Source organism: Gallinula chloropus (genome assembly GCF_964237585.1).
Source record: "Gallinula chloropus genome assembly, chromosome: 4".
In the NCBI taxonomy this organism is placed as follows: domain Eukaryota; kingdom Metazoa; phylum Chordata; class Aves; order Gruiformes; family Rallidae; genus Gallinula; species Gallinula chloropus.
In genome coordinates, this window is record NC_140088.1 from 70,598,984 (window position 1) to 70,618,728 (window position 19,745).

At 39.5% G+C, this 19,745-nt stretch overlaps 1 protein-coding gene across 1 annotated transcript in view; it reads right to left on the bottom strand.

Annotated features, from left to right (window-relative positions):
• Positions 1–1,473: 1,473 nt before the first annotated feature.
• TACR3 (tachykinin receptor 3) overlaps positions 1,474–19,745 on the bottom strand; it is a gene marked incomplete at both ends in the record, with an annotated part of 44,149 nt that continues 25,877 nt past the window's right edge. The window contains 2 exons of the mRNA XM_084263256.1: positions 1,474–1,810; positions 4,300–4,496. Coding sequence (XP_084119382.1) covers positions 1,474–1,810; positions 4,300–4,496 — 534 coding nt within the window. The remainder of the gene's footprint in view (positions 1,811–4,299; positions 4,497–19,745) is intronic.

Below are 19,745 nucleotides of genomic sequence, written 5' to 3' on the forward strand. Positions count from 1 at the left end.
CTCTATTGTCTTTAATTATTCCACATGTGGTGGGCATTAAATAACAGATTTACTTATTTGAGGATATTTGATCTTACACGGGATTTGGTTTAGCAAAGTGATACAGCAATGCACTGAAATCACAATACAAGTACAAATACCACTTAGGAGAATATAGCAATTGACTATACAGATGAATCACAATATAAACATGATTCCTATTACCAACATATTAAGATTTGCTCACCATCACAATGCTGGCCTTCCCCAGCCACTGGGAAGGAATGTGGGTAAAGCCATCTTAAGCCTGTCTTTCTTCAAACTTCTATTTGTTAATTGGTCAGCTTTGATGCTGTGTGGAGTTGAACCACACACACTCACCTCTGTTGGCCTGGCTAACTCAGGAAGATGTTCACTCTCTTTTCCTTAAGTTTTGATTAACAAACATTCACAGAGCCAGTTGATCCACACAACTCACATAGTCATTTATCTAAAACAAAGTCTACCCTCTGGTCCCTTTTGAATTAAGTTCAGCTTTCTTTGCAACAGTGATGGTCAGTGGATTTTGACTGAATTGAGTGGGAAACTGACTGTGTAATAATGCCTAATGTGTTTTCAGATAGAGATAGAGTCGTCATTTTAGCCACGGAAAATTTGGGAAAATCATTAGGTTTTTTTTCCCCTTGTGAAATTGTTTAATAGTGAAACACATTACTGTGTTTTCTGCAGAGCTTGTTGGTATTTTTTTCTATATATGAATCAGCAGCTTAAAACCCTTTGAGGTTTCTAAAGTTGGTCACAAAGGTCCTCTTCAGGTCACTGGAGGAAGATCTTACCCTTATCACTAAGATATAAAGCTATAGGACACTTATCTAAGCAATACATCCTGGAAATACACATTCCATTGGAGTCTAATGTTCAGTAATATAGAAACTTCAATAGAATTTAATGTAGACTTTTAGAGATTTTCTTCTTTTTAAAAAAACATTTTTCATATGTATTTGAAAAATTGTACCGTTACAAACAGAGCTGAACTTCATTCAGGTGAACGTCATTTTGTCTCTTTCTCTGGGAATAGGGCTAAACTGTAAAACAATTAAGACTTGGCGCTCATCAGGTCTCCATTTTAAAGACACTTATCAGATCTTATGTATTTTTCTTATTGTAGAATTAATACACTCATAATAGGAAACATCATACATTTCACCCTCAATAAGTAAAAGAGTCTTACATTTCAGTGAGTGAAACAAGTGTCAGAGGTCAGATACATCTGAAACAATGTTTTTTATGCTGTTGGTTTATTTTAGATAATCCCTGTGCTTTCAGGCTAATGCATACATAGGTCTTCAAGTTCCTTTCTCCAGAGCAGAAAAGTGATCCCTAAAAGTCTCTTTATATTTATAGCTTGGGTTTGTCAGTGGAATTACGTTATCTTTCATGTGGCATGGATATCTATAGTCCCAAAGTAGGAGAGCATTGTCCGGTGCTGCCCTTCTAGCAGCTGTCACCATGAAATGCATAGGAATAATCATCTACTGATGTGTGCAGTGAACTGATGAGACTTGAGGCAGTGGAGACGGTCTTGGAATTCCTCCTTGAACAGCCGTTGAAACTTGTATCCCTTGGAGCTGCTTTTTTCTTACGGCTGGCGTGGGTATTGTCTCCGTCAGTGTCGAACACCACTGTCATGCTGGAATCCATTCTGGACACAGCGTAAAGGCTGCTTTGCCGGGTGGGATGAAACCTGGCTGCCTTGAGCTCTAGCTCATCATAACTGGACACCTCAATGAAGGGGCACCAGCGGAAAGCTCGCTTGAAGCCAGCTCGGAACCTGGGATAAAAGATGCTTGTGAGAGCCAGCCACAGGCTGGCTGAAAACATACACCATGCTGACAGGACACTGACTTAGCTAATTAATTTATCTTCTCCCTAATCTTGTGTGTTGTGAAGTCAGTGGCAGTTTGATTGATTGAAGTTTGAATATGGTGAAAAAGATAGTGTTAACACATCATTTCTGATTTTGATTTTCTATATTCTTTCTCTGCATTTTATCATTGGTATTTTTATCATTGGTATAGCTTCCTTTGCCCATGCCTAAATAAACAAACACCAACTTTCATAGCACTGTCTCCACAGAAACTGTTTGGATTTGACCTGTTATTAAGTGTTATTTGTTTCAATTCAGAAGCAAACATTTGTTTTAAGGACTATTACTACTTTTTGTGTGCATGCATTTCTGGAATAGAGGTTAAATATATTAGAAAAACAATTTGCTTTATATTTATGTCAACTGAAAATGAACACCTTTTCACCTGGACCAAAAAAGTCTCAGACTTCCTCACTGGTCTTGTTTCTTTTGTTTTTGTTTCAACAATCAGCTGTGTTTTATAATTGTCTGTAAGTTTTTTGAGCAACGGTTCGGGTACCACAGTGATGACTACAAATAAAAATTTAGATTGTTTTCAGTGGAAGCAGACTAATCTTACAGAAGTAGCTGACTTTCCTTCTCAGTTTAAGTCTGCTACAGAGCTGTCACATGAAGACAAATGAGAGGATAGCTTGATATTTAGTGTACCTCTGTTTAGATGCAATCCACATTATGAAAAAGCATTAAAAGAAAATCTGATGGAAATGGATTTAGTGAAGGAAGCTGTAAAACCCGAACATCTTTTCACTGTATTATTTTTCATGTCACCCTCTATCCTCTTTCTTGTTCAGGGCATAGTTTTTCTTCTTGAAATAATGTTCTCTTTATCTAGATACATAAGCCATATCTTAATTAGCCTAAAAGATTAGGCTAGGAATAGATAACTCTGATACTAGATCCAGCTGAGGTAACAATACTGCACGAATTGATCCGACTCCCAGCAGCAGGCTGTATTTTCCTACTGCATGAAAAGGAACAAGACATTCTGGCTTCTTAATTTCAATATGGAACTTAATGATAAGAAAGCTTTCACCAGTATTTCATTCTTGCATTAAATTCTGAACAAGGTGACCTTTAGTGAGTCTCAAAATTATGAAATTTTGTTGATTCGTAGTCTTTAATCCAGACATTTAATTCTGCAGAGTACAAATGTCAACATAAGCCACATCAGAGACTGTTAATTTTTTATGAATAACATCTTTAGTAACTTGGTCATAAAGATTTTGAAGGAGATGGCAATGTTTTAGAGGTTTTATGGTAGTTATTGAGAAAACATGAGGCCTGGTACTTCCTCATATTTGATTTTTCAGACACTGGACACCTAGTGAAATCTGGTTTCTGTGGCAGTTTCCCATTGGAGTTAGTATTTTGTTCTAGCATACTAAAACTTCACTACTTTAAACAGTTGTACATGATCAAAAAGGGTAGAAAGCTGTATAGAATCGGACATTAGGCTGGCATTTTAAATCACCATGAATGTTAAGCATCATAAACATAAACTATCCTCATCAAGGAGAAGCACTTTTTCACAGGTGTTGCATGATCTTTACTGGGACTTTATAAATATCTAACAAAATTGTTAAAAAAACTTGTCAGCAATTAGACTTGAGACTGGCTGCTTATTCAAAAGAGATTTCAATGTTTAAGATTACTTATTCAACACTGATTCATACTAACTTTATGAACTATTTCATTGTTCTTGGTGGTCTTTATCCAATAATACTTGAAGAAATACTGAAAAATAGGATGGCCAGGATGATGTTTTAGATCCTGACCCTAGAAGCTGAAGTTAAAAACATAATATAAGTTCATTCTTCAATCCAGTAGTCCTAAACTGCAAAATAAAATCTCATGGAACTCAACAAGTGCAGTGCCTTTGAAACTCAGACCATAATGTGTTGCTACCAAACAGTATTGTAATTTAATATTCAGTAATGAGAATATAAATATTTGTTTTATTAGCCTGTTACAGACCACAGAGGGAATCTAATGGTGAGCTATAAAATATGCAGTAAATCACATTTTAGATTATATCCTTTGAACACTGCAGAACAAATTTGTGGATACAATTAATTAGTGAACATACAGACTGCACTGTATATCACTAAAGATTGTCTTCTTTATTTTAATGTTTTGCAAGCCAAAGCATATTAAACTGCCATAGGTTTTAAATGTTGTGTAGGGAAATGAGAAGGGTTGGTTTCTTAATGCTTAATTTTGCTCTGATATTTAGCAGAAGCATGGATTTTGTTTTAGGGGTTTTATTTCAAGTGCAAACCAGGAGAAAGTCTTTGTTATGTTTCCCACTAACTATTCAAGTGAAAATTCTTTGTATTCTATTCCATTTAAACATTGAAGTTACGAGTACCAACTATTTCATAACCAGCTCTTACCTCTTATTAAGGCAGCAGTAGATAATGGGATTGTACATGGTAGAGCTCATGGCAAGCCAAAAGCTGCCCAAATAGATTTGCTGAATGTATTTCCACCGATTTAATTGTTGATAGATCCCAGTAACTATGAAGTAAATGTGGTAGGGCAGCCAGCAGATGGCAAATGTCAGTACAACAACAATCATCATTTTTACCACCTGAAAGAAGGAAGTAACAAGGCTCTTTTATAATATGCATTAACCTTTTATATTTGGACCAGCATTTCAACATCTGTTAATAATTTTCTTGCATTTGATTTTTAGTCAAAACCAAAGTTGAATATGCTTTATTATAACTTTTCTTTTAATCTGAGTCACTTAAATTTCTGGTGGGGTTTTTGGGTTTTTTTTGGTTTTTATTTTTTGGTTCCTCCCACAACTCCCCCCAGCTGGAAATCCTACTTTTCCTAAGGAAAATTATTAGATGTGTTTTGAGTAAACACTAGGTTGAAGGAAATGAGCAACTGTAGTATCCTGCTGAATTTAAGAGGCTAACAATTCCCTTGGCTGGTAATCATTGTTTGTTGTTTTCTGTGGGTAACATCTGTTAGCTACCATAGTTTCCGGTAAGCACAAACGATGAGAAACTCTGTTTTGTGCTTGAAACACAACAAGAAAAGTTGGGAGTCATGTAAAATTTTCACTCCTGTCTTTCTCTTCACCTATGCCAAATACTAGTCCACCTATCATTTTCAACACATGTAAGGCTGAGCTATACACACAGGTTCCAATAGTGCCTAAACAGAGCAGGCGGCCTACGGGGAGTTGTAATACACAACTCAGTCTTGGGCTGCTTTTAAGCTCTTTGTCTGCGGAGACACCTCATGGGGAGCTGTGTAGATGGCTCCGACTTGAGTTGTGTTGTAAACAGACTGAAGCGGGCACTTCACAAAACCTGAAAAACTTGTATGGAGCCTTGCTAAGCCTTGGCTTCCTTCCACGAACATATGTCCTGAGTCCCAATCAAACCACTACTCAAACTGTTTGACAAGCCCTAAGGGTCCGCATTTGGTTTCGATGGGCCAAGACAATGGGAATATGCAAGAGATAGGGCCCAGCCCTGCATCCTGTCACACACATCAGCAAAATGAACCAAATAAAAGCCCTGGCATTCGAGCTAATATTGGGAGCCGTTCCTCCAACCTTAGGAGGAGACCCTTCCCCCTTAGCCGGGCGGCTGGCTGAGGTAAGGTATTGGGAACCCTTACCTGAGAGACGGGGTAAGTGGCTATTTGATATGTTTTAAGTGTGTCGTTTTGAGTGACTAACGTATGGGTAATATTTTGTGTGTTTGTGAGCTGTGATCCTATGTTTTAGGGAAGCCACAGTGGTTGTAATAAGAGTATTTTGTAGATCTTTGTGATCGTAGGGAAGCTAATTGCCTACGGCAAGTGTAACCGTGGGGTTTGTGACTGTTGTAGATCATTTTATTGTGTGTTGTGTTGGCAGCAGAGTATTTTGTGGATCTTTGTGATTGTAATATTTTGTGTGCTTGTGAGCTGTGATCCTATGTTTTAGGGAAGCCACGGTGGTTGTAGTAAGAGTATTTTGTGGATCTTTTGTGATTGTAATCAGTGTGGTCATACTTCCAAACTGCAATAGTGAATTCCCCATTGTATCCAACAATAACCTGCAAGTGACGTACTGAATCTGCATTCTGGTTTTTTAGAATAAATTACTATTAATTCTATTTTAAAAGCCTGTGGTTCAGTGTCTTTCCGTCACATTAATTGGCGTAGTCGGCAGGATACAATGGAGGAACTTTTGCAGAAACATGGTTGTAGACCCTCTCTCCTGGATAAGGCAAAGGCAAATATGTTGTGGAAAAGTCAGGAGAAAGTGTTGGAGTGGGTGGAGCAAGATAGGAAGGAACAAAAGAAAACGAAAAATGGGAAAGGTAAAGGTATCCTGTGCACTATCCTCGGGGCATGCCTCGCCTGCGCACAGGAGGCAGCAAAGGCAGCTGATCTTGGTGCAGTTACACGACTCAGTGCATTGGAAAATGAACTTGGGGTTACCAAGGCTGCCTTAGAAGCAGAACAAAAAATGAATGATTCCTTGCGTAATCGTAATGAAAAACTGGAAGTTGAAAATATGGTTTTAAAAGATGACTTAGATTCTAATAAGGAAAAAAATAAAAGATTACAAGAAAAAATAAAATTGTTGTTATCAAATGCACCAACTCCTTCTCCCGCCCAGGTCAGGAATTTAGTTATGTGTGCCGATCCTGATACTTGGGACGGAGATATCTGGGGTGATCCGGATGATAAATCTGATGTTGCAAGTGATATTGAGGTTCGACCCCTCGTTCGAACAGAGGTGCAGTCGAATGACAGAAATAATCGAAAATTAACTACAACACGAATCACCCCATGGTCTGCGCCAGAGCTTGCACAAATGCAGGAAAAATTCGCGCGCATGCCAGGGGAAAGTGAAACAGAGTATTTGTGGCGTGTGTCCCTGAATGGAGGAGATCGAATCTTGCTGAGTGGAGAGGAAGCCCGGGGGTATTGGGGTCCTGGTGTATTCCTTAATCAGGGTCCCATGGGGGACCAACCTTTAACACTTAGAGTTGCCTATTGGGCAGGGGGACTGGATTCTAGGGAGCGAGGCGAACCTTTAAGTATTAAAACTGCTGGGATATCTGAGTTGCCTGAATCGGTACAGAAGGCTGCCTGTATACAAGCCATGTATGAGCGTGGGGGACAGGGTGTTCCCCTTGCCGCTCCGGTCGATCCGGCCCGCCTTAAACCATTGATTAGGGGTCTCCCGGATGCCTTAAAAATCTATATGCAAACCCTAAAGGAAAAGATTGCGCGGACAATTGACCGTAATGCTCGCAATCCAAACCAGCTACAGCCTGTTTTAACGTGGGGGGAGCTATTACAAGAAATGGTGGTTTACGGCAGAGAGATGGGCTGGTTAGAAGAGGGTCCAAATTTGCAGCGCCGGATCCGCCAAGCAGGGTTTTTCGAGAGAAATAATCCCCACCCTCCTCGACAAACCAATCTCCATTTCAAATCTCAGCGCAATGAGCTGTGGAAAAAGGCGTTAGCACTAGGGATACCCCGGGCAGCGCTAGATGGGCAATCCATAGAGATTATTCGCACGCTGATAAATGTAGCCGAACGGCCTATCAGCAAGGCCTTAGAATCTCGTGATACCACCAAAATGCAGGAGAAAAAATCTTGTGTGTCTCCTAGCCCTTACTCAGCCCTGAGGGAGGATCTGATCGATTTAAAAAACTAGGAAGCGCGGGGGGAATTTCAGGCCGACCCACCCGCGTAATATCCAACCTAGAATGGCCTAACCAGCATACTGACCCACATGTTATTTTGGCCACTGGCCCCAAGCGCATACCTGTAGATTTTTTAATTGATACTGGAGCTCAGATAAGTGTGATCACTGAGAAAACAGCCAAAAAATTAGGACTGACCCCTACGCGAAAGAAAATAAATGTAATAGGAGTAACTGGAGTATCTGAAGCCAGACCAGTTAGTACAGTGTGTGTTTGGCTTCCAGGGGAAAAACGAATGACCAGGGTAAAAGTAGTCATTGGTCCATACCGAAGTAATATACTAGGATTTGATGTCCTAGCCAATAAGGTCTGGAAACTACCCAATGGAACTGTGTGGAGCTTTGGAGCTCCACCATGTGAAGTTCGGGTACTTGAGGCAGCCATTAAGTTACCTCCATCCAGAATAACAAACGTTAATCAATATCCTTTACCATCTGCTGCCAAGGATGGTATCAGAGAGGTGATCAAAGACTTGGAAACCCGTGAAATTATAACCAGGACCCACTCGCCCTATAATTCCCCGGTATGGCCAGTACGCAAGCCGGACGGTAGGTGGAGACTGACAGTTGACTACAGAAAGCTTAATAGTAACACGCTGCCACTCACAGCCGCTGTCCCTAATATTGCAGAACTGGTTACCCAAATCCAATCCAAACATCACACATGGATGTCTACTCTGGATGTTAAGGATATGTTCTTTATGATTCCTCTTCAAGAGGAGGATAAGCCTCAATTTGCATTCACCTGGGAAGGAGTGCAATATACCTTCAATCGACTTCCCCAAGGGTACAAACACTCCCCCACCATTGCCCATAATGCACTAGCAAGGATATTGAAGGAAATAGATATCCCAGATGGGATAAGCGTGTATCAATATATTGATGACATCCTAATAGGTGGAGACAACCAAGAGACAGTGGAAAGAGCATTTAATCAGATCCTTTCCACCCTGACTTCATTAGGACTGGAAATTCCTTATGCTAAATGTCAGGGACCAAGCCAAGAGGTTAAATTCTTAGGTGTCTGGTGGTGTGGAGGAGCTATAGCTGTACCAGCTGATACACTGGAAAAAATAGAAGCTGGCAAAGCTCCAGAAAATAAGAAGGAACTACAACAGATACTTGGAACCTTAGGTTATTGGAGAAAACATGTACCTGGATTTTCCATAATTGCCCGACCTTTGTATAAATTAATTAAAAAGAATACTCGGTGGCAATGGAATACTGAGCATGAGGAAGCCTTGAATTTACTGATACAGGAGCTGCGCATATATCAGACTTTAGGTCCCATACATCAGACAGATCCTATACAGATTGAATGGGGATTCAGTGAACATGGTTCCCACTGTAACCTGTACCAACGGGGACCAGATGGTCCTGACAGACCTTTAGAATTCTCTTCTCATTCATTTAATAATACAGAACAGCGATATACTGATTGGGAGAAGGGCATGTTATCACTGGTACGAGCAGTAAAAAAAGCAGAGCGAATCCGTACGCAACAAGACATGGTTGTCAGGGGTCCTTTTCTCCTCTTGGAATCAGTAAGAAAAGGGACTCCTCCCCCTGAAGGAATTGCACAGAAACCCACTGTCCAGAAATGGTACTCCTACCTAGAAGGCATCAGTCAGTTGGTTACTATTATTGAAGGACCAGTAAAGGTATCAAAACTACAAAAGGATGTTAATGTAGATCCTTCTATGTTAGTCAAACCCAATAAACCATCGCCTATTTTGGAAGCACCTCCCTTTACAGCTGAATCAGATCTGATAGGAGTATGGTTCACAGATGCTTCTGCGATACGCCAAAACCAGGTTTGGCAATATACCGCAGTGGCTCTAGAGATAAAGACAGGGAGAACTGAAATTGAGAAAGGAGAAGGTAGCGCCCAAGTAGGGGAGCTACGAGCTGTGCTGTTAGCTGTGAAACACGGAGCTCAGATTATATACACTGATTCATATGCAGTATTTAAAGGGGCAACCGAATGGATAGGATACTGGGAGATCAATGAATGGCAAATCAACCGAGTACCAGTGTGGAGGACAGAGGACTGGAAACAGTTGTTAGAAATAGGGAAAGGAAAAACACTACAAGTAGGGTGGGTGAAGGCGCATGGCAAAATTCTTACTGAGGCCGCGCACTGGAATAACAAGGTTGATTATCTCACCCGTATACATACATTGGGTATGGATAAGAGCACAGATACACAGGAATGGGAAAGACTGAGAGAATGGTTACATGAGAGGCGTGGCCATACCGGAAAGACTGATCTGTACAAGGAGTGTCAGGCCAGAGGGTGGCCTTCCACGCTGTCTGACTGTGAGAAAACGATAACACATTGTCCACAATGCCGTTTGCGATTAAAAATGGATCATCCAAACCAAGCCCCACCTTTGCATATTAGGGCAGGAAAAACACTCTGGCAAACATGGCAAATTGACTACATTGGGCCGCTTAGAATGTCTAACCGACATAGGTATATTCTAGTGGGAGTAGAAGTAGTGTCTGGGTTGACCCAGGCCACTGCAGCTGTAGCAGCATCTGGAGAATGGACAATTAGAGCACTGAAAGAATGGTTTAGTACTTTGCCTATGCCTTCTACCATCCAAAGTGATAATGGTTCACACTTCACCGCGACCATTGTCCAGGAGTGGGCAAGGGGAGAAGGTATTAATTGGGTCTTCCATACACCTTACTACCCTCAAGCAAATGGGATAGTTGAACGGGTTAATGGATTAATCAAAAGGTTTGCCAAAGTCCATGTATCGAATTGGCACTTGAGACTATCTGAGGCAGTATATACTGTTAACAACAGATGGGGTGAAAATGGGAACGCGAAAGTAAAGGCGTTTTGCCCTACTAGTGATTTACCCTCCAAAGAACCACATAAAATCAGCAAATCTTCTACGCGACTATATTCTGGTCAACCTGTAACAGTCAAGTTGCCTCAGATTGGATTTGTGCCCCTGATACTGACCAATCCAAGAGGACAGTATGCATGGGAAGCCAAAGATAATTCTGATCGTATACATCGAATAAGTAGTAGATGGATTATACCAGATTTCTAACCAATTCACTGTCGAGCGTATATACGTTCGAACAACTCCCTTCTCCTTTAATTACAGGACGACTCCAAAAGGAAAGGAAGGGCAACTGAGAAGACACGGGGTGGAGGCCTCATAAGTGTCAACAAGAAATCGAGAAACTACAACCTTGAAGCCCAACTGAGAGTTTTGGTCTTCTTATTTTGATTTCATCTGTTTGTTTGCCTGTTTATATATATATTTCTTTGAGTTTTGTCTTTGTTTTGTCTTTTTTTTCTCTCTTTTTTTTTAAGTAGCGTACTTGTTTTTACACAAATTTTAATAATAAGTGCTATATTATGGCTATAATTGTAAAAATCTTTGTAATAATAATTATAATTTCTAGGATAACATTAGGCAACAGTGAACAATCTAGTATACGGGATAGACAGGTGCGAGCTTTTAAACAACATGATGATGGTTCTCTTATTATAAATCACTCTGAACCAGACAATGTGGTCTATAAAATGATACAAGGTTTTGCTCGTATGCTTAACTATTCTCATGTCACTACCTGTCTGCCTTTACCACATACCCCTACTCAAGGGATCCCTATAACAGCTCTCCCTGTGGACCTGGGTAAAAATCTAGATTGGCTCTGGAACCAAAATAAGTCTATCATTTGGGGGGAGTTTGAATGGAAGTGGCCATTTAATAATACATTAAATCGAACCTCCATTTGGAGTCTAAACTGTTCCTATGCTCCCCTTTGTCGAGACAATAGGACTTTGGGATGCAGAGGCAAACAGCCACGATCCCTAAACCAACCGTGTTACAAACACCCTTGGGCAAATACACGACATGGGGATGAACCATACTGGGGAAAGCGTTTGGTCCTGAGGTATGTGGAACCAGTAAATACACAGTGGTGTTTTGAATTTCCTCCAACACCTAGCAATTCATGTACCTGGTTTGATGTGATGCAAGGACCACCTGCCAATTGTTTATGGTCTCAAGCCCATGAGGAGAGGAGAGATGACAGCAGGGATTGCTATCCCTGGCGGCCTCGACAAAGGGTCTTAGCAAAATCTGATGTAAAAACACCTTTGTGGAATTGCACAAATATTATAAACTGTACCACTGGTGGGGACCTAAAAAACAGTTGGTTGTGGCTGATCCCTTCATTACGGCATTTAGTCAGTGCCGCCTGCTTGTGTCAGAATTACTCAAAACCATACCCAGCAGCAATGAGGTGTGATAGTAGCACAAGCTATAAAAATTTAGAACACACTAAGAAATCCCTCTGTCAAGTCCCTCAAACTATGGGCAATTGTGATGACTCCCCTATATATGCTCCACGACAATTAACTTGGGTATGTTCAGATGGGACGATTACAGATATGTTAAACCCTCTTAATCCCGGTTTGCAGTGTACCTTTGGAATACCGTCATTATGTCCATCTTTTTACTCTGAGAAGTTCATTTTCCCAGGGTTGTGGCATTCCCGTACCAAACGGACTACAGACACGTCTGGATGGACTGTATCTCAGAAGCTGGCAGTATGGGCTGAAGGATTCTTTGGATTAGGAATAGGTCATCTTAGGACCAGAATTATGTTGTCCAACTTAACTGCACAAGTGGAAGCCTTAGCAGCCCTTACTAATGAAAATTTTGATTTGCTCAATGAACAAGTACAAGCCGTCTCAAAAGTTGCACTTCAAAACCGGCTCGTGCTAGATATGATACTACTTAAAGAACAAGGGGTATGTGGACTCTTGAAAGCAAACCATGAGCAGGAAGAATGCTGTGTTACAATCCCTAATGTGTCACTACCTCTTCGAGAAAACCTCCTGGAGATGAAGAAGTTAGCTGAAGTCACACATGAACTGCAAGAACAAATAAAGGACACTTGGTTGGGAAATATTTTTGGTAGAATAGGATGGGTATTTTCGGGGTGGATTACTAACCTGTTGCAAACCTTAATTGTTATTATAATTTGCATTATTATAGTAAGTATTGCTATCAGTTGTATCAAAAGAATCATGGTAAAATCCATCTCTCATGTAAGGGTTTACTTAAAAAACGAGGAATATGTAGCTCTGCTAAAGTATGCAGATGAAACCCATGTATCTGCCAATAATAACATATAAGTGGTTGAATTGTGACTCAGGTCACGGGGTGGAATGTAAGGCTGAGCTATACACACAGGTTCCAATAGTGCCTAAACAGAGCAGGCGGCCTACGGGGAGTTGTAATACACAACTCAGTCTTGGGCTGCTTTTAAGCTCTTTGTCTGCGGAGACACCTCATGGGGAGCTGTGTAGATGGCTCCGACTTGAGTTGTGTTGTAAACAGACTGAAGCGGGCACTTCACAAAACCTGAAAAACTTGTATGGAGCCTTGCTAAGCCTTGGCTTCCTTCCACGAACATATGTCCTGAGTCCCAATCAAACCACTACTCAAACTGTTTGACAAGCCCTAAGGGTCCGCATTTGGTTTCGATGGGCCAAGACAATGGGAATATGCAAGAGATAGGGCCCAGCCCTGCATCCTGTCACACACATCAGCAAAATGAACCAAATAAAAGCCCTGGCATTCGAGCTAATATTGGGAGCCGTTCCTCCAACCTTAGGAGGAGACCCTTCCCCCTTAGCCGGGCGGCTGGCTGAGGTAAGGTATTGGGAACCCTTACCTGAGAGACGGGGTAAGTGGCTATTTGATATGTTTTAAGTGTGTCGTTTTGAGTGACTAACGTATGGGTAATATTTTGTGTGTTTGTGAGCTGTGATCCTATGTTTTAGGGAAGCCACAGTGGTTGTAATAAGAGTATTTTGTAGATCTTTGTGATCGTAGGGAAGCTAATTGCCTACGGCAAGTGTAACCGTGGGGTTTGTGACTGTTGTAGATCATTTTATTGTGTGTTGTGTTGGCAGCAGAGTATTTTGTGGATCTTTGTGATTGTAATATTTTGTGTGCTTGTGAGCTGTGATCCTATGTTTTAGGGAAGCCACGGTGGTTGTAGTAAGAGTATTTTGTGGATCTTTTGTGATTGTAATCAGTGTGGTCATACTTCCAAACTGCAATAGTGAATTCCCCATTGTATCCAACAATAACCTGCAAGTGACGTACTGAATCTGCATTCTGGTTTTTTAGAATAAATTACTATTAATTCTATTTTAAAAGCCTGTGGTTCAGTGTCTTTCCGTCACAACACAATGTCACACACTTACACAACGGATTTTTTTTTCCCTGTAGGTACAATAAACCCAGACAGGATAGGTCTGTGCTGGGATGTCTCTTGTTCTGTGTGTATTATGACTACTGTGAATTGTACTGTGAATACTGAGGGAGAAGGATTACTTTCAACAACTTATTTCAATTTTCTGCACAAGGTGCCCTTTCCTACAGCTTATGGTTTTACCAAGGAAAAAAAAAAAGACTGAAATTTCCCATACTTGCATGTCTTAAATTGACATCTTAATACAATTTTAGCTAATGTAATTAAATCATTTAACATATAAATATCATGGTGCCATCCTTAGCTCATATTACATCTTCCTGTGGGAAACCTAAAGCAATTTTTCATTTAGTATCTGGCATAAGTTTACAAGTATTCCTGCTGGACGGAACTGTACTGTACAAGATATTCCTTATGAAAATACTTGTTAATACTGATACGTATGTCAATCATAACTTAAAGATACAAAAGGGACACCTGTGCACACACATGACATTAATATTTTGTTCTTCCAATGCACTAAAAATATGTAGCCAAATCACAGTCAGGCATTACATAGAATGTCTTTTATACTTTTCTACTCCTTTGGACATAACTTTCTCTACTCTTCCGCTGGAGGTTTGCAACTGTGCCTAGCAGACATTGTACAGGTAGAAGACTTCAATCCATAGTTTTACCACAATACTTAAATACATTGGTTTACAGGTACACTTTGCTTGTTGCTGTGTTTTTATACCTGCTAGGAATGATAAGTATTACTTCAACATCATTCAGGATTTCTGTAATTTCAGAACACTTGAGAGTCTAATTACTTGTGCTGATATTTTAATTAGCAAGTCTTGCAGCACCAGCTGTGCATGTGAGATTATTTCTAGAATTATTTATCATTGGGATATCATAGATACTAAATGGAAGGATTTTTGTCTCCAAATTTTCCAAGTTTTATCAGGCAAATCCATATTTATACTGAACATTTCATCTCTTCAGTGCTTGAGATGTAGTACAGAGGTAGGACTGTTTTCTGAGATATCAACTGCTATTGGTTTTCATATAATTTTGACAAACTCAGGGATTTTTTTTTCTGCTCTTTTAGCCCATGGAAAGGATAGATTCTTAATATCTGAAGGACATGCATGTTTAGAAGGAAAAAGAATCAGAGTACACAGAAGTCTTTCAGTTCGGTAAGATACCTGCCAATTCCAGTGCTTGACAAATTTTATTCTTCTGACTTACTTTTCATCCTTTTATTCTCAGTTGCTTGAAATAAATGAAAAGCAGTTTCTTTCAGTTTGCATAATCCCTTGGTGCAGACAGAATTCACAATCACTTGTTTGTTATTTAAACTATAAAGTTCAAAAGACATTCTGTTCTAGCATGAGATAGATTTGAGTCAGATTGCTGTCTTACAAATGCTAAAATGTGGGGTGCCCCCAAATCAAAGCAATTCATGACATTTTTCATGAACAGTCTTAGCTACTTTTCTACTTTTCTAATGTTGCATGGAAAACAGCTTTGATAGTGACTTTAAGATTCTCTTAACATTTCTAGAAACATCTGTTCCATTGAAGAAAAGGGGTAAATCTTTTGCTCAGGCTTTTTTCTTCAAGAAGACATGATTTTACAAATGACTGATTGGAGGCAGTGAGGAAAAGTTGCCACAGGTCGGATGTTACTTTATCTAAAAGAGATGTCTTGATTTCTTATGAGAGACAGTTAGATACTAGGCAATATGCTAATGTCTGCTGCTCACACTAAAAGCTTTTTACAGTAACCTAGATGGCAAGTAAAGGTAGGTGGCCTTGTGTAGTTGCTTTGGTCTTCAGCATGGAGGAACAGAAGTTTATTTTCTTTAGAAAATGACTGAGTGGCTGTTGTGGGGTTGGCATTACTGGATATGGTTATCCACCTGACATCTAGTTCTGAAGTGAAAAAGCTAATCTTGTGCTTTTTTACTTAAAATTCACACCATCACTTATTTTACAATAGTTTCCTTCTACAGATAGGAGTTGGAATGAATGATTTGGCACACTTCCTTCCATGCTTCCAAGCAGAGGTGGCATTTGGTGCAGGGAAAACAAAATAATCATATCTCCTTTTGTTTTCCCAGTAAGAGTAGTTGGTTCTTATGTCTACTTTTTGCCACAATTCAAAAAATGTTCTGGTACTTTTAATCCTCATTGAAGGCTATCTCAAAACCTTGTCAATGTTTTAAGACTCACTTGACTTTCCCATGTAAGACTTCAGAAGGTCTGATACATGTGAATTTTTCCTCTTGGAAACTAGACCTTGTATTGAACAGTGCAATAAACAAGGCTATGCTGCATTATGCTAGTGAATTATGAGAACCAGGCCTACAAATGGTTTGCTTTGTGTGGGCTCCTATCAATGGAACCTGCCCTCTTGAACCTAAAATCAGATGGGTAACTTAGGTTATCTTCAAAACAAGAGTACAGGCTCTTATATCATATGAAACCCTACAGGCTTTTGAATTGTTTTATTTTCAGTGTATTCAATCAGGGGAATTAAATAAGTGATTTATATCATTAAAAACCATTTAAATGTTTACCAAGTATCTCTAATTTTGTCAGAAGAGCATCATGGGAAAGAATGCAGATTATTTAATACATAATTCGAAAACTCTTGTTTTCCCCCTGTTGATAGGAATAAAACTACGTTACCTGAAGATGAAATGAATTATTCCTGGACTGTACTTGTTTAAAATGCATGGCAAAATTCTGCTTAGAAAAAAAGAAAGTTAAAGCTATTCTTTTATCGACATCATAATTATGCATTTGCAATGGTCGTAACATCCTCCCTTTCAAAGGTCAAAGCAAAAGTGTTCATTACCATCTGAGAAAAAACAAACAAACAAACAAACCCAACCAAAATAATATCTGCCAATCCTATTTTAATTTTAACTGAGTTGAAAGGAAACTGTTAATATCAGTGATGCCTGAGGCATATTTTGCATTTGATGCACTCAACATATTTTTATTATTCCACAAACAACCGCACAAGGTTATGAATTTGTTAGGAGAAGTAGACTTGTCACTCACATGCAGAACATTTTGGAAATGTTTGGTCAGTGAAAAGGCGGTATATGCTCAGGTCAATTATTCTTGCTGAAAGTATGAGGAGTGTCATTGTTCTGACAGCATCTGCTGTTTCTTCTTTTGCAGAGTCATTTTAGTATTGCTTTAAGGGTTAAAGTATCTGCACTGCTTGACCATAATGGTCAACACACTCATTGTTATTGCACTGGTTTGATACTCCTGTGCAATAAGGTATAATCTGACCTATGTCAGGGTGGCTGAAACTGTTTCCTAGGAAACCTGCTCCAAAGCACACGGAAATCAAAGATACTCTTGCTGTCCACCCCAGAAAATGAGTAATGACATAAAGGTGCTTTGAATAGGTGTTACAATATTGCAGCATGGAAACTTCTAAAGCATGAAGCGGGTGAGTAAAAGAATTACATTTGTTAGGTGAAGGTAGCAATAGATACAACACAGTTAGGTATAACACCCCTCTGTGCGTAGGTGATAATTTTCACCTGCTTCTAGAAAGGACACATGGAATATTGTTGGTACTCTGCAGTGCACCTCCTGCCACCATTTGTGATGTCCCCGGGCTGTTTCATCTGGTTGCCTCTCTGTATGTTTGTGTTGTAGCAACTGTTCAGCCAAAGTCTTCTGCTTTAACTCAGAAACTGAGACCTGCTCAGACATGTCTTTTTTCTACATGAGAAGCAACATGTAATTAATGTATAAGTCTATAAGCGCAGTACTGGACCTGCAGTTCTGTTCTGCTCAATGTCCAGCACTTGGCACTGCAGTTCTCCAGAATGACTGATCTGTGTCAGGTTTCCTGATCTTTTCACCACACATGTCCTGGGCACCATTCCTGAAAGCTCACCAGCCTCAAAACATGATATAAAATTGATTTGTGTATTACTTCCCTACAAGGACTTAATGAGGAAGGGGTTTCTTATGAGCTCTCTTTTCTCTCCTCTCTCTCTCTCCACTCACAGGGTTATAAATGTAGTTGCAGTTTAGTATATTTAATGGGTTACCTTTGACTACAGATTAGAGACAGAAACAACAAAAGACCTTTTCCGGTTTTCAAGGATTGTTTGTAAGCTGGTGAAATATATTCCTTAGAACTTAAAGAACATACTTTCTCCTGAACTTGGGATGTTAAGGTTACCTGTTTGGAGTGTCAGGTGCCAAACTTGAACTTGGAAAGAATTACACAGAGGAAATAAAGCTGTCTTCAAACAGACAAGCAGACAAACCCCAACCAACCCCCAAAAACTCTATAGTTTTAAACACAGAGATCCAAATCTACCATTCTGGTAGATATCTTGATTTTATTATAGTTCAATTCAGCAGTGCATTTAAAAACACACTGAGTTCACTAACAGTGAAATCTTTTTGCTGAAATTTTGGTCTGTTAAATCCAGTGTTCCTTCCACCCTTCAAGAATTGAGGCATTTACTAAATGGCATGTTTTGCACTAGGATTGTGACTAGACTTAGTATTTCATGAGTTTTCTGCCACAAGTGATCAGAAATATAGAATTACAGAGGAGGAAGATCACAAAAATTCTAAGTGCACAATTCTGAGCCTACTCACTGACCATGGAGGATCAGCCTGTTAGCCCTGCCTCCGTCTTAGGGTTGTTGCCAACTAGTCTGTAAGAAAGTTTTAGCCTTGCATCAAACTGTCAATAGTTACATGATGCAAGGTTTATGTGCAGTCTAAAGCCATTTTTAGTATTTACTATTCTTTTACTCCCCTGTGGTTGCTGTTTGAAGCATGGATGATGAGTGTGGAGGGGTGTGTTCACAGGTCATAGCTGAATGAAACTTGAGACAATAAATGGGAGCTGCTACTCTTGATAAGTGAGCTTGTAGCTGTTTGGTAGATGGAGAGCAGAGTGGGCTAGCTTCCAATAATTTCATTATATTTCAGTGTTTTAACGCTGTTCAGAAAATAATCAGTAGGTCCGACTTTATTTTTACCTCAATAGGAAAAACTTGTTCTAAAGGTGGGCAAATTATTTAAAAAGAGAGCAAATTACCAGGGAAAAAAAAATCCTGAAAAGGAGAAAGGATGAACCCTGTTTTTCCAAAGTTCTAAGCCCATGAAATAGCTGTGTAAGAATTACTTTTATTTTAGCATGCAATGAAAATATTGCCCCTGTACCACATGTCTGACTCTTCCTAAGCAACTGCTAAGCATGTGAAGAATGAGAGCATAAAATGAAAATTACCATACACCGCATTAAGTATTTGCTTATTTCCTGCATTTTGAGTAGGTATTCAGGCCAAATACTACTCCATAATATAAAGACTTTAACAGAACTTTTTTAAAGTTAAAAAAAATGTTTTCTCCTACTCTTGGAAAAAATCCTCTGTGTCTGTGTTTAGGGAGTGGGCCATACATTGCCATTAATACGATTATTGTTCAGGAATTCAAGAATTTACTTTGAAAAGCTCTGGGATTTGCTGAATTAAGAAGCAATAACATTTTCTCCTGTGAGTTGTGGAAGGATTTCTTGTGAACAAATGAGGAGGAGACAGAGTATTGATTCATTACAGCATGACCAGTTCATCAGTTTAATGAAAGGAATAAATGAGATATTAGGCTCTTCCAGATGATGCATTTTCAGTGGAGACAGGAAAGTGTTATTACCACTGTGCAGGACCATGGTGAGACTTCATTGCTGGCATTCCTTGTCTGGTTTTAGTCACTCGTTTCATGCAGATGTTATTATTTAAAAGAAGACAAGAAACACTTGTTTCATTTATGTAATGAATGTAAATAAAGGCTGAGAGATGATATGCCT